This window comes from Aplysia californica, unplaced genomic scaffold (genome assembly GCF_000002075.1).
Source record: "Aplysia californica isolate F4 #8 unplaced genomic scaffold, AplCal3.0 scaffold00022, whole genome shotgun sequence".
In the NCBI taxonomy this organism is placed as follows: domain Eukaryota; kingdom Metazoa; phylum Mollusca; class Gastropoda; order Aplysiida; family Aplysiidae; genus Aplysia; species Aplysia californica.
Window position 1 is genome coordinate 1,849,127 of NW_004797292.1, and position 16,657 is coordinate 1,865,783.

General features: G+C 38.9%; 1 protein-coding gene across 1 annotated transcript in view; it reads right to left on the bottom strand.

Annotated features, from left to right (window-relative positions):
* The window catches only part of LOC101852143 (protein unc-80 homolog), a gene marked incomplete in the record, with an annotated part of 118,801 nt that overhangs the window by 22,261 nt on the left and 79,883 nt on the right, over positions 1-16,657 (bottom strand). The window contains 15 exon segments of the mRNA XM_035972391.1: positions 653-821; positions 5,693-5,781; positions 6,170-6,265; positions 6,781-6,999; positions 7,524-7,647; positions 8,506-8,691; positions 9,039-9,094; positions 9,339-9,378; positions 10,314-10,437; positions 11,330-11,409; positions 12,232-12,442; positions 13,041-13,157; positions 14,061-14,218; positions 15,871-15,981; positions 16,531-16,638. Of these exon segments, the coding sequence (XP_035828284.1) occupies positions 653-821; positions 5,693-5,781; positions 6,170-6,265; positions 6,781-6,999; positions 7,524-7,647; positions 8,506-8,691; positions 9,039-9,094; positions 9,339-9,378; positions 10,314-10,437; positions 11,330-11,409; positions 12,232-12,442; positions 13,041-13,157; positions 14,061-14,218; positions 15,871-15,981; positions 16,531-16,638 (1,888 nt within the window).

The following is a 16,657-nucleotide window of genomic DNA, read 5'->3' on the forward strand; positions in this document are numbered from 1 at the left end:
TGCGAGAGACAGAGAGAGCTAAATGGAGAGAGAAAGAATGAGAGAAAGAGAGAAAATGAGAGAGAGAGAGAGAGAGAGAGAGAGAGAGAGAGAGAGAGAGAGAGAGAGAGATACATAAAGAGAAAGCTATACAGAGAGAGAGAGAGAGATACGCGGAGACAAAGCTATACAGAGAGAAAGAGAGATTGAAATACGAAAGATGGAGAGAGTGATATTAGAGAGAGAGGGCCAGAGAAAGAGAAAGGAAGGGAAGGTGGGAGGACAAGTCAGGATAGATGGAGCCATCTCATATCAAAAACTTGAAAACCACCTATGTACCCCAAGTAAATTCAATGAACAGACAAAAACCATGTTCAAATATTTTTTGGGTGTTTCGCCTCATTTTAAAGATAAAACTTGGGCACATTCCTTTACGACTTCAACGTCAAATTACTTTTCAGCGATTGGCGAAAATAGGTCTCTTCTACCGGGGGTTCATCCACTTTGAAGAACTATTAAAAAAATAAGTTCCCTTGTTTAGATTATATGACCAATTTAGCGACATATACCACTTTCAGATTTCCTACCAAAATAGGGTGCAGCCATTGTCGGTTTACCCCCTTTGGAGATAAAAAGAGTTAAATTATAGGGCAGAAAATAATCAACAAAGAACCTCCGGAAGAGTTGGCTAGCTCATCTCGCAGCTGCCTCAGCTCCACGGCCAGGTTGACCAGTATGGCTGAGGCTGACTTGTGGTAGGAGAAGGTGTACCCCTGGAGCTTGTCACGCACCGTCTGCTGAAGGTAGTACTCCTGGGCCGTGTCGCAGTTCACTCGCATCATCTGTGCACAACGGCGAGATGTTAGATGGAAACAAAAAACCTAACCACATATAAATGAATTAAATAATAATTAATTTACATTTTTATAGATCCCAGAAGGGCAATTTGGTTTGCAACGGCAGACAAACATACATACACATTAAAAAAATACATTATTATAAATACATACATACATACATCCATACATAAATACATACACAAAAACATACATAAATATCAAAGCCAAACCACATATCAAACCCTAATCATACATTTAAGCCTATCCACACACCAAAGCCTAGTTAATAAAAACGTTTGTTGTTTTGGTTTTTTTCGAGCCCCCATCTATATATTTAAGATAATTTAGAAGGCCGGCTTTGTCTCTGCTAGTGAGGGACAACCCAGGCTGAGACCGGGATACTTGATAAAAATCATCTCTATACAGGAATCAAACTCAGGTCTTCTATGCAAGACATTAAAGCTTCTACCCTTTACATCACAGATGTCGGTCATTAGAGTCTAACCACACATCAAAGCCTAACAACACAACAAAAAACTAACCATACATCATTTGCCCTCGATATGTCGTTTTAGTTTTAGTAAAGTTTTACAGTGCTCGCAACTGTATAAGGTCATAAGAGCGCCAAGGGTTTGATGTCAACAGAGAAATCCAAACGCTGAATCAGGAATACTCTGCTCACCTCTTTAGCCTCAAAAGCACAAAGTCTGCTTCGACTATCAAGACAACCCGAAAATGGCAGTTCACAAGAAAGTGACAAACATACAAAAGAGGTAGAGGAAAAATGACAATAGTAGGGACGAGGAAAGAAAAAGCAGCAGTTCCCCCTATGTCGTTCCGGCACAGTATGAGCATGACATTGATAAGTCATTCCATTTACAATTCTACTGTGCATAAGAACATGATAATATCCCCCCTTTGGGAATGGCCTAAAGACACTTCAGTTAGTGGCACTGCCCGTGGGGGGGGCACATGATATGTTGACTGACCAAAACTTTACCAAACTGATGGACAGGAAGGTCACCCCAGGATTCACCATGAGCAGACAAACAGAACTAATTTGTAAAGGATGTAATGATAGAGGGGGAGGTACACAAAAGAACATCAACATATAAGTTAACACTGGGCAAAAAGTAAGACAAAAAAACAACTGACCGGGATATTCAAGAAATAGGACATACCAGTGGCATCTTCCAATCATAAACAGAACGAGCAAGGAAGCGTTTAAAACACAATGTGTACACATAAAGTTTCTAGACACAGAAATATCAACACTGTATCAGCATACTGAGTGGGTATCCCACTCTAGAAGCTTTCCAGCTCACTTGTATACCTTTATGGCTCATTCACATTCGTTTTTGTCTTTTCAGACAGCGCAGTAAAATAAACAAACACTCAACTTCATCAACATCCCCCCCCCCCCCCCAACCTTCTGACCCCTCTGAAAAGAAATAAAAAAATCTACCCCAAAACAATCCAAGGACAACACTCCTATCAGACCACTCCTTTCTCTCCTTTTACCCCTCCAAAATAAAGTAACACACAAACACACACACACACACACACACACACACACACACACACACACACACACAAACAAACAAAACAAAACACTCAAGAACAGCACTCCATCTCCATCCCCTCCAAAACAGAGAAAGAAAAAAAAACACTCAATCCTTCTTTCAGTCAGTACCAAAAAAAATGAACAACTATTCCCCTACATCACCTGAATATTGATTTGAGAGACAATGCAAGTAACAAACGTCGATACACCAATCACAGCATTGACAGAAGTTTGTTTTAGTTTTAGAGAGAGTTTTACAGCACTAGCAACATAAATAGGTTATAACATAAGTGTTGAATATTAGAAGTGTTACAAGAAAGTAACATACAAAGAAAAGAAGATGAAGAGACAAGGACGATAGAAGTTTGATAGGACAGAAAAAGCAAACCACAACACAGCACCCACCAACCATCCGAGCATTGATAGAGGTGACAATCTTTGGAATAAACCACAATAAACACAGATGATGACTATAAAACTGTAACGTAATTGTTTTATGCCCCTATTGAAACAATTTCGATCATTTAAGGAGTAGGCTGTTTAAACTTTACTGTCTTTGTTGACAAGCACAGAATCTATTGATTCTCTGCACCCAAATTAAATGCATATATTCCGGTAATAAGTGAGGGGTTATTTGACCGAAAGTAATTGTTCCTTTCCCACTCTCTTTTCCTTTCCCACTTTCTTCCTGGTAACATGTGTAGGGTTATTGGACAAAAAGTAGGGGCCTTAGTGTTTATTTCCTCCCTTTCTTTCTGGTAACAAGTGAGGGGTCATAGGGTAGAAAGTAAGACTTCTTTTCCCCTTTCCCAGAATAAGAATTAAAGAAAAGAAAGAATTACGTTACTCTCCATTTTCAGCAGTCACGGGATCTACAAATAAAAATAGGAGGCCTATGTCTTCTTATGACAGTCAAACTGGTGTCCTAATTCTAAATGCTCAGGAACAACTTATTTACTCAGTTTTGTTCAAAATTATTTTACTTCCACGAGTAAGATGTGAAAGGGATAGTCAAATAAGAAATGTCAAGATGTGAAGCCATACTGTGAAAAGATTTTCTAAAAACTCAATATAACGCATATTTCTAAATTCTTTTAACGATACATATTCTCAGGCCCTCACTCATGGCATCACTACAATGCCTTGCTGTATTTGCACAACGTTTTATAGCATTTGTAATCAATCATATTTAAACTTTGAGATAAAGAACAGCAAACAGGGACATGACTATGTGGGAACAGATGATGATGTACAAAAACAAACAGCACAAAGGAGAGAAACATGTTGGATGTGCAGGCGGTGCCGTCTAGCTATCTGTGCCTTAAAGTGTATTACATCCAATACTTCATTCAGATATTTTTTTAAGTCAATGGTCATCTTATACGACGATGAACAGACATGTGTATTATATCACATACTTCATCCAAGGAATTTTTAAATTGGCTGGTGATTTATTAGGATGATGAACATATAGCGTATTACGTCACATATTTTATTAACAGAATTTGTTAATTCAATTGTAATTTTTTCCAGGATGAACAAATACTTGTATTACATCACATTTGTTATTCAAAAGTTTGTTGATTCCAAGGTGATTTTTTAAAGATGCTGAACAAATACATGTTTTCCATCACATATCTTATTCAAAGAATTTGTTAATTTAGAGGTGATACTTTTTAAAGACGATGAACAAATAAAAGACATGACATTAAGGACAAACACTAGAGTGCTTGTCTGTAAGACTATCACAATGTGAACTTTTTTAGCCTTTAAAAGTCTATTTCCTTTCTGTCGGGTGAAAATTAAAGAGAAAAAAGTTACAATAATATCTATATAGGCTACCTCTTTCACCACCATTACATTCCTAAGGACCCCATTTGTTACCAAACAAAGGTTTCTACTATAGTTATATGGAGTTGACAGTGGAAGTACACCTTCTATTTCCTTTACTTCCTTTTCTTCCCATTTTGTACTGCCCATGAAAGACCTCACAGATGCTGAATTGTAGGTTTCTCAACCACACGTAGGGACATTGATTTTTCATTACACAAGACCTATAAGTGACCTAAAAGTACAAAATATCTTTTCCTACTACAAAAGAGTGTTCATTGTCGGTAAGTCAGCCATATTAACATTACGCTGTTTTAGAAACTGACTGCACAATGAACTGCTCTGTCAACTTTTCAAAATGATGTACGGCAGAGTCTTACACTAATCAGTCAAAGTCCACTCTTAATCATTATAATATATGCTTTTATGTCACTACCACATGTTCTGAGGTTTAGAAAAAACTATTATGTCCCTATGGTGCACGGAAAAAGCAGGATGAGAAACAGTAGGATGTGCAAGTGGTGCCCCTTGACTGTCTGTGCTCTCCGGTGCCTTACATTAGGGACCTTCAGGGAAACACAATACATGTATCATACTGTTACTAACAGTTACCTGGTTGGAGACCTACAACAGAATAAACCAAAGCAAAAGGGACCCATTAAATATCAACGAGATGATATCTGATAGAAAAGACAATATCGTCACAATCATAACACTATTGCCATGGTCAGTTGTCATTTTCTTTGTTTTGAGAAAGTTTTGAGAAAGCTTTTCTTTGATAAGTGTTTACCTAAGTCAACTTGATGACAAAAGCAAAAGGGAAAATATTAGTTGTTGGATTTTCAGTACATGAAAGAAAACCCTGCAATATTGAAGACATAAAACAAATCACAAACATTTTACATCACAACAATATGTAAAAACCTAAAAAAAAGATATTTAGGCAGTAATGACACTTTAAAACGAACTAGTTCTGAAACAAAAATGTCTTCTGGAAAGTTTAACTTTCCCTTCAATCGACAAGTCTTTCTCAGTGTAGCAGTTTTCTAATTAAAATAAATGTAAATAGATGTCTATGCTTTCTAAAGACTAGGAGCAATTAATGACTTACGGCACTGATAGAATTATCTCAATGTTTGAGTGTAGTTACAAAGAACAGCTAATTCCGAGAACTTGAAAAGATAGGGACAGGAAAAGACCAGAAAAATAGGTTTCTTGAGAGCATCCAAGCAAAGAAAAAATTAAGAAACCATGATCACCAAAGTCTGTGTAGGATCTGGTACTCGAAGAGGAAGAAGTCTACAGCCCAGTATGAAAACATTAGGTTTCAACCGTTTTTTTACTTATTCCATCAACTTTTCATTCTGATTTTTAAAAATCAACAAAGTCAGAGCATCAAGCTTTACTTTTGAGCTTTCTGCAAATTTGAGGCTTAATGTATTTGCATCCCAGTGCAGGGAGAAAAGAAAAGTTTTCTTACCCTGAACTGTATGAAAGTTTGCAGCAAAATGAACAAAGACGGACGGTGGGTGACCAGAAAATCCAGAAACTTCCACAGGGGAAGGTCCACTGCAACAAACAAAAACATGTGTTAATGACAGGTGAATAGATTATGACAACATGGTAACAACAGGTGAATAAATTATGACAACTTGTTATAAGCATCAGGGCCAATATATAATTATTATGGCACCAAGTCGAGCCATGAGAGATTTGACTGGCTATCTTGTACAGCATTGAGTAAACGGAAACACATAGAAACACATAGACACCAAAACAGTGATTTCATGCTGGGAATAAAAAAACCAGACTGAAACAATGAAGAGAAAGTTAAGAAGTGGGACCTACCAGAGCACCCTCCCATTACCAGCTAGAAAACTTACAAAAGATGAGAAATGATGGAGCAGAGAAAAGTCATCGACTTTCAATAACAAAAATAGATATAAAAGCCACTGACCTTTGCCCTTGGATGCCATGGCCTGAATGGTCTTGGCCACCTGATGCCATTGTGACGACAGCTGTCGGTCAAAGCAAACAGTCAAAATCTCCAGACCTGGGGATGGATTGTATTGATATATTAGTCACAATCATACAAACCCACCAACAGCAACACGAACATTTCATCTTTTCATAAATTTAGTAACTGCTAAATGAGTTTTTGTAACACTAGCATCTTAACTTTGTCAATTTCACAATAAAAAAAATATACAGTTAAGCCTGAAAATTAATACTTCAATATAATCTACCCCATGTGCAAGGAAAGTATGTCTGCATCTACAGATAGGAGAAAACATAATGTCTTATGTTTTAGTATTGTTTGAGTAAGAGTTTTATGGCACTTGAAACACAAAAGAAGGACGAGAGATAAGGATGATAGATGTTTGAAAGGAAAGAGAGAGCAAATTGCGGCTGTTTGTACAGGTGAATGTCTTACACAGGTGGCCCTTAGAGCAGGTTTGACTGTGTTTCTAAAAAGTCTCACAACTAAATTTTATCTTTGAGAAATGCACATTTCTCAGAAAAGAGCACTATATGTGAAAACAACGCGATAAAATCGTAGCTACTCACCAACAAGAGCTGTGTAGTGATGGAGCTCCGATGCGAACTTGCTGCTCTGCTTGTCCGCATGCGATATGCTGCCACATCGACCGTGCTCCCCGGTGGACAGATAGAGCGGCTTCCCCACACTGTTCTGACCGCCCCCGGTCGGAGAACTGGGCGGGTTCAACAGGTTCACGATGATGGTCAGCACAAACACCATGTCCGTGTGACTCATGCGGGGCGTGTCTGGAGAGAGACAGGGACAGTATTTCACCCTCACGACCATACTGATCTCTCCTATAGCTTGTACACTTTCATGCATGACTAATTTTTCTCATAGAAATTCTTTATATATGTATACATATATATACATTTTATTATGTTTTACATACATGCAAATCCATTAACTTTGAAAATGTGATATCTTTATGAATGTAATGCGCATTGAGCATTTTTTTAGAAAATGGAAATGCCCAGCTTAAAAGCTATTTATTATTATTATTACAAAATGTCCACGGTTAAAAAAAGATATAAACAAATTGCTGCTCAATTTTCTCAGGTCATTGCATGTGATCGAAAAGTTTGATGAGCAACAGAATCTAAAACCCCATAAATGAAGATTACTGCGAACTAAGTTTTCGATATGTCTCTATTAATGTTAGCTTAATGCGGATAAAAAAATTTCAGTTGCAACAAACCCACAGATAAGATTCTTCTTCAACACATTTTAAGTGTTTAGATGACTCAGAGTCACAGCCATGAAATTTTACCTCTGCAGTGGCTGCCCACTCGGATACACAGAGGCAGGATAAAGTTGATAAGAAGATTGAGGGATTTCTCATTGGCAGAGAAGGCACTCACTCCACCACAGATTTGCTCAAGAGAGTACTGGTCCTGGAAGGGAAAGAGTAGAGAATTTTAAGAGCACAAAAAAAAACGATGGCTAGGAATACATGCAATTTTACATGCCACCATTAGGGCTCAAAGGGTTAACATTCACCCCTTTGTTGCTGAAACATTTTTATTTATGTTTGTCCAGTGAAGGTAGAAAGTTTATTCAAGAGAGGTTAATTATATAAAGCCATATCATCTTTTCTCCCTTATCTAATAAAATAAAACTACTCATACTAAAGTTACATCTTTTAAACCTTCCTCTATAGGCAAGCAGAAAAAAGATTGCATTGAAAAAGTTTTGGAGAACAAAAGCAAGTACATACATCTACAGAGCAGTGAAGGGCTAAAAAAATATATTAACCACAGAAAGCAAAATTGTCTCAAGTGAGCAAATTGCCAAATACTCCCCATCTCCTATCCCTCAGATCATATTGTCAGCATCTTTCCAAAGTGCCGAAGTCATTTTGTTAGTTTTTTTAATTTAAAGAAAATATCAGCGATATCAAAACAGTGACTTCGGTACCTGTTATTTTTCCATTAAAAACTGGAAAGGAAACAACAGAGCAAAACATTGGCGCTCATATGACCTTATGCAGTTGCGAGCGCCGTAAAACGTTTTATTTTAAAAAAAAGAAGAGCAAAACAAGTGTATTGAAAGATGTCCCGAGACATTTTTATTCAAACAACTGCATGTCTGGGAACCCCCCCCCTATTCAAACAACTGCATGTCTGGGACCCCCCCCCCCCTCACCCTCCCCTTTTTATTTAGGCAATTGTGGAAAAACTCTGACAATTTGAAAAAAAAAAAAAAAAACTCATTCCACATTCAGCTTCCCATAAAATCTGTATAGTACTCACCCCTAGGGCCTGCATTTGCATAGCCACCAGCTTGACCACCGCCGACACAAAAAGGGGTGTGGCGTCAGTCTGTAGGGAGCCTGGCTCGCTGCGGTGGCTGCCCGCCGGGTTGATCAGGGACTCAGGGAGCAGAGAGCCGGAGCCCGTGCTGGTCAGCAAGATGGTGATCAGGATGTTGACCAGAGTCTGAAATAAAAATCCAATAAGTCAGACCATGGAGGTGAACACATATTTCTCACAAAAGTTATTCTACAGAGGTGAACAAGTATTTCTCACACAAGTTTTCGATAAGAGATAAGATAAGATAAGAAGATACTTTATTGTCCCAGAGGGAAATTAGTCAGTGATTTACATCATTTGCGACACAGTTAGTTCATATAAGTGTCGGAGATTGAAGATGTTACAAGATAGATAGCGACTATAATATGTTTGATAAGAAAGAGTTCAGTAATGTGTGAAAATGAGCATTCAAAAATGTGTAGGTCTATGTGTGTGCATACAATAACAGGCATTTTTATTTTTAAAGAACTTACCTTGAGATGAGGCAGGAGAGCAATGAAGGAGAATTTCTTGAGCGTTTGGTACACACCTAATCAGAGAGACACACAACAATATAATAATATTAAAAGAAAGTCAAAAACACATTTCTTACTATAGGGGAAGAAAAAGACTTATGACTTAAAGCAACACATCTGAAAAAAAGTGTTGGCCCCTTCTTGTAGGGAGCATCAAAAGGGGTGTAAAAATATAAACTCACATGACTTGAACGCTTCCGCAAATAAAATATGCAGCTGAAACCAAAGCTCTATATTCATAAAAAGAGTTCAACAAACCTTTCAGAATATTGGCAGCTGCCTCCCAGTCAAGTTGACGCTGAAATGAAAAATGAGAACACCTAGTTGCACAAAGATCATTCATCCTCCCTTATTTCAATAGCAGAAAGTGAATACCAAAATCAGCAAATCAGTATTCTCAAAATATCTTTCTGCAGAGATAAATATCTCAGAATTAATCATCTTTGGTGAAACTCAAAAAATATGTTTGCACCTAGTCAAATGATACATCAAAATAACCATAAATGAATATAGAACTGGAAAATATTGAAAAGTTTGCAGTTATTTACATACATTCCATAATATTTGTACATTAAGATATTAACATCCGATATTGAAAAAAAAAAAAAATTTTAATCTTGAAAAACGATCACAACCAGAAAAAAACCCACTCGTATCTTATATGGAATTATTCAAAATTGCATTTGGAATAAAGCTATACATGTCTTGAGTGGCACTTTTAGTGTAATTTCATCAAAAAGTAGTGATTTTGGGGAGAAAAAAATATTTTGACAATTTAGATCTAGACCTAGATTTAGCACTCAAAAATATTGCATTGGCAATAATAAGAGTCCAATTGTATCAATATTATAAAAAAAGAGTCCTACATTTCTTTAGTGGGCAAAATAATGATAGAATTTGTTGTGTAAAATTAATAAGACTGGTGTCCGGGCTATAATTTTGGCATCCCGATACAAAGTCGAATAAACTACGAAATCGCGTTTCAAAACTGAATCTAAATTTCCGATTTTCAGTGGAAATGCTTGACCCGGAAGTCAACATTATATTATGACCTTTATTTTAACATGGATATGTGGATTGGAATAGGATCTAACCTAAAATTGGAAATCATTTCTCGAGCCGCCGGGGACGGCTTAGCGTACTGACGGCACATGAGCCGCGCCGCCCCCCACGGCTCGGCGTAGCGAATGAGTTAAACTCAAAGTCATGTATTACAAGAAAATATACACTAACCCTGAGAGCTGACTTTTTGGAGACTTTCGAGAACAACCGATCCAGACGTCGAAGGATGAGGTTCAGAGCTGGTCGGATCAGCTCCTGCGACCAGTCCGTGTTGGGCAAGATTTCCAACATGTACCTGGAATTTTTCAAATGGGCCAAAGAACAAAAAAGTAATTTATTAGAAATTGTCATTCAGCAAGAATATCATCCAACATAAAATAGAAGAGATAAAGACGATAGATGGTTTACACGAAAGAAGGAGCAAACCACACAAGAGCACCCACCAACAACCCACATCCTCTTCTTTGCCAAGTAGTTATTGAACAAACATTACCGTTATATCAGTAAGGATAAAAATATTTCATACAATATGAAACATTGACCCAAAAAGGTCGGGTTGAGAGAGGAAAAAAACAGTACTCCACAGTACAAAAATGGGCCTAAGAATTCATTTGTGGCTATTAAATAAACATTTAACATGCCCATTCTTTGACAGAGACCTTTTCACACAAATGAAACATTTCCTCCTTACTAACATTATGTTGCCATGGTAAATTGTTGTTGTGCGTAGTTAATTGTTGCCGTTAATTGTTGCTGTTGTTGTTATCGTTGTTGTTGCGATCCTAAGAAGAGCGTCTCTTGCCAAGATCACTGCCTCTTTCAGGTAATGTTGTTGTTGTTGTGGTTGTGATTGACGTGATATTTGTTGTTGTAGTTGTTGTTGTGTGTGTGTGTGTGTGTGTGTGTGTGTGTGTGTGTGTGTGTGTGTGTGTGTGTGTGTGTGTGTGTGTGTGTGTGTGAGAGTGTGTGTGTGTGTGTGTGTGTGTGTGTGTGTGTGTGTGTGTGTGTGTGTGTGTGTGTGTGTGTGTGTGTGTGTGTGTGTGTGTGTGTGTGTGTGTGTGTGTGTGTGTGTGTGTGTGTGTGTGTGTGTGTGTGTGTGTGTGGTAGCCTATCTGTTTGGAGCCTCGAAGAGCGTGCTCTTCGCCAGGGCCATCGCCCCTCTTGTTGTTGTTGTCCCTAAAGCTCACCTCTGTAGACCTGTGCAGGCCATGGTGAGAGGGTCATAGGGAGCCAGTTTGAGCAATGTGTGGGCCACTTCAGCCAGTCTCTGAAAAATACACAAGGTGTAATAATTGTAACTGGACATTTTCTATGCCCCCATTGAAACTATTTAGATAATTCAGAAGGCAGGCTGACTTTACCCTTTATTGAAAAAGGAATACAGTATTTCATCGCATACAGGATGCCTGCATGAATAAGATATAGATTTGAGAGACATTTGCATGTTTTATTGTGGTCTAATTTCATATCTAATTGATATGGCACAGGCTGACTTTGAAGCACTGATGATATAGGGTATACAACACACTATAGTGCTGACAAGCCCCTTTATAGAAAAACAGCATAGCAACCAATATTCTTTTGTTTTTTTAACGTCCCAGGACCAAATTCTCTGCTACTATAGAGACCAATTATTTCTCATTTAATTTCTTTATTTATGCATGCATTTGTTTGAGATAATAGTTCAGTTTCCCATTAAACTATAATGCAATTCTTTTCTGCACAGGGAGCACCAGGCGGGGTAGGCCATGGGAAACATGAAAGAGATGTGTGGAAAGGGACATGAGAGAGATGAAGCTCTCTTGGAACGAGCTTGGAAGGATGACCCAGGACTGAGATAAATGGAAGCAGCTTGTATATGGCTCTGCAAGGGATGAAAGGCATAGATGATGATGATGATGATGAATTCCTTTCTCAGTTTCTTTTTTTTTTTTTAAGGGTAGCATTTCCACATTTAAAAATGTACCCTCAAAGCATGTAGACGATTAACTTACACAATCGTACCAAAGACTTTGTCCATACTTCGGATTCATAGGAAGACAACTGTGAGACATAATGTTTACTGACAGTACCAAGGGCCAGAACCTACATTGTGAGCTTTGTAGTCCAACAGTTCTGGGGGTCTGAAGGCCGGGTCTGCCAGGATTTTGCGAAGTTCTTTTAGGCGACCATGACACTTTGTGTAGAACTCGGCAGAGATTGACAGCAGCGAGTCTCTGGGCTTGCGGAAGTCATCTCGGACTTCGAGATCGTCGGGGTCATGTGTGTACGTCTTTCGACGCCCTTCCTCCATATGACGACTGAAAAGGGTAAAAGTAATTCTAAATTGATACAATGGAAATAGAAAATAATTATTATGAGTAATTGTATGGGTTTTACATTCCTTTCAACATTTTAAGGTTCAAATGTAACATCCAGGACAGAGCCAAGTAGGTCAGGCACCTCACCACTGCACATTTCTTATTTAGTGTTTCTATCTTTCTGCAGGGACGTTGAATCCCTCTCAGCCTGGGTTGGCCTTTACAGACAGGGTTAAAGCAGACCTAAATGTCAAATTAGTGTCAATGGGGGAATAAAACTGCTTCTTTCATATATATTATATTTATATTATTTTCTTTATTTTATTTTATTTTTTTAATTATGAAAAAGCCTTTGAATTCAACCTGATCAATTTGCATTCCGGTTTGAAGCAGCCCAACGCCTAAAATATCTAAGTAGCGTCAATGAGGGAATAAAACTGATACTTTTATAAATTTTTTAATTTCCTTTATTAAATTATGAAAAAGCCCATAAATTCAACCTGATCAGTTTGTATTCAGCAAGTCACATTTCCATGCAAAAACAAGACGGAGAGAGAAAAAAACAAACAAAAACAAAACCAAAAGCATTGCTGCAGACCTGGCATGTGAATCCTCACGGTCATCCACGGTGAGAGAGTGGATGCTGTGGTTGTGCATGGGCTTAGAGCCAGTGGTGCTGGTAACTTCCAGGAACCGCTGGGGAAGACTCATACTCCTGAGGACACAAAGACAAAGAAAACTTTTTTGTGAGCTCATCCAACAAGCACATAAACAGAATTAACCCCAAGTGGGAACCCCATTGCCGACACTGTGACTACCATGAGGAGACTGTTGAACATCTTCTCCTTCACTGCCCAAACCTGGCAGTTCTTCGACGCAGGCTCCTACACACACCTACTGACTTACAAAGCCTGCTCTACTCTGGCGTTGACAAGATGACAAGGACATGTGGTTACTTGAAGGAGGCATTGCGCTGCCAATAGCGAAATGCTTGCTGCTAAAGGGATTTGAAAACAACAATAACAACATGTGAGCTCATCGCTGGGACAGAACAAAAGAAAATCAAGAAGGAAAAGCTAATTTGATAATTGCTAATCTGATAATTCCCGACTTTCTCGAAGCATCATCAAAATGGCTTTGCCTCTTTCTGATCAATACATACTGATCCATATATTCCATTATATATCTGTAAAAGTCATTTGTCTCACAGATTCAAATAAAGGCGTTTAAGGCGGTCAGGAGGCCTAATAGCTTACATTATAATCTTGCACAAAATATAACGCAAGTCCAACAACCCAGAGTGTAACCAGTTTTGACATGCAAGTTTCACTTCCCTTCTTGTACGATGTGATCAGTGTCACTCAGGCTGTGACATGAAGCATTTGTCTTCCAAGATATATGAAAAATGTTTTTTGAGAAAAATCCGAGCAGAGAGATAAGCAGCAAACAAACCATGATGACTGATGCCTGTTTCAAATCTGGCACTTGAAGAAGAAGGAGAAGAAGAAGAAAAAGAAGAAGAGAACAAGAACAAGATCAAGAACAAAAACAAGAACAAGATCAAGAACAAAAACGAGAACAAGAATCAATCAACAAACACAAAGGAATAACCACCCACCTGGCAAAAGACTCGCAGCAGGCAACCAATGCTCGCACAGCCACAGCCAGACTGGTGATAGAGGCCACTTCTGCTTTGGCCGCCGTGGAGTTGTCCCGTCGAGTCGTCTCCTTTTTCAGGTGGTCTAGGTAGCGTGGGATCATCATCTCCAGCACAGTCTGTGGGGGAACCATATCCATCCTTAGCACATCATCAGCAATATAACTGTTGGAAGTTATAAGTCCTAATGGACACTACAGTCGAACCCTGTCTTATGGACACTTCGCTACCACAGAATTACAAAGTACTATCAGCTCAGCACCTAGTTTTGAGAAATTTTAGGTTAAAAAATGTTGAGTTTCACAATGCTTCAAGCTTTTTTGGATGCGATTCATTGAATATCTTGATAACAACTCTGAATAATCCTACGATTTCGATAGAGCACATAGAATATTAAATTTTTGACCTCATGGTCTTAGTAACTCAAAACGTCCAAAAATGTTGGATAGAACTTCGTAATTCTCAGGCAGCGACTTGTCCAGAGATAATCACCTGTACAAAGGACCCACTTCCCACTTACCCTGCCTGTCAGGACCAACCTAAGCTGAGAGGGAAACAAGTCTCCCCACAGAATGACGGGATATACTCAATATTAATTCTCCCCAAGGCAGCGTCCAGGGAAAAAGGAGCAGAGGCAGACCGAAGAAGAGTTCGGAGGACATCAAGGAATGGACAGGCCTAGAACTCAAAGACACGCTCAGAAAAGCTGAAGACCGGAAGGAGTGGAGGGAACTGGAGGCCAAATCTTCAAAAGCACCCCCGACAGACATCCAGTCTAAGGGATAAGTGAAGGTGAAGGTGAATTCTCCCCACACAAACAGGAATCAAACTGATGTATCCTATGTGCGACGGTGAAGCACCGAACCACTACCACAAACGCTGGTATATTGTCAGCCCGCTTCCAAGCCATCTTCTAAAGTTTTGAGAAAACAATAGGAAAAGACAGCACCCTAATCAAAATCATGACTAGAATACTCATTTTTTTAAAAATTGAAAACAAGGAGAGAAATAATGAGACAGAACAAAAGAATATTGTCAGATGTTCCTGGATGTTTTTATTCAAATAACAGGTTTTAGCTGAAGATTTCAGTTAGAGAGTACTAAAAAAATGCTCAATGCACTGTACAACGATACAAAGAACATGTGCATCATACGGTTCCAAAAGAGACCTTTTCTCAAATCCACAGTGATAGTTGCAAAGTGACCAATATTGAAAATGGATGGAAGAAGTTTATCAGCAAACTCCCCATCCCCCCCCCTCAAACTCTTCGTGTCACAAGCCCCAAGAACAGTAGCTTTTCAATGTCAGGAGCACAAAGAACAAAACCTACTAAATTAGTACACAGAAAAACATTTCAGGAAATTTTTTATTTTGACAGATTTTTATAAAAAATACTTTGCCGCCACATCTCGCCGATCGGCGATGTTTACCACTCAGTTTCTTTGGATTTTCCCCAAAATGCCTTTGTCTTTGATGGCAAGGGTTTTTACTATAATAGCCATGAGAGGGCAAGGGCTTTTACTATATGAGCCTTGAGATGGCAAGGGTTTTTACTATATGAGCCTTGAGATGGCAAGGGTTTTTACTATATGAGCCTTGTGATGGCAAGGGTTTTTACTATATGAGCCTTGAGAGGGAAAGGGATTTTACTATATGAGCCTTGTGATGGCAAGGGTTTTTACTATATGAGCCTTGAGATGGCAAGGGTTTTTACTATATGAGCCTTGTGATGGCAAAGTCTTTAAAGTCTCCCCATTCTGCTACACGTACCAGCATTTGTCCAGAGCGAGGAGAGTCAGGTGAATAAGCGATGACTGTGACACACATACTGACCACGTCCATCATGTTGAAGGCATCCATATCATTCTCATAGCAAAAGTCCTGCATAAAATGTGGAGGAATACACAAATGAAAGTCTAAACTCTTACTCAAATTCAAATCTCCTAATTTCAAAGCAAGCACACACACGATCACACACACAGACACACACTCACACTCACACTCACACACACACACACACACACACAAACACACACAATAAAAGCACCCATAAATACAAGCACAAGCGTGAATACACACTCACACATAAATGCAAACACCACCCAACACACAAAAACACAGATATATGTGCATAAACACATACACAAACACACACTCACACACACACAAACGCACAACAAAAAACAACAACCACACAAACACACATCAACCACAACCACACAAACACACACAAACAAATCACCCAATAAAACTACTATGGCACCCTTTAGTCTCAGGAGACTACAGATCTGCGCCGTAGGAGATTTTTCGAGAGCAGCGCTTGCTGTGGCTGAACAGGCCCACACAGGAATGACAGTCCCTGTTGCAGTGGCTGCACTTGTAACCAATAAAATACACAGAAAACAAACAAGAACCACTCATAGGACTGACCAAAGCTTTCAGTGGCTTCTCCCCAGTGACCAGGTCCAGCACAGACAGGTGGTCAGGGCAGTCTCTCTCCAGGGCCAGCAACAACTTAAACAGACTCTCTGGCTGCACACACACACATACACACAGA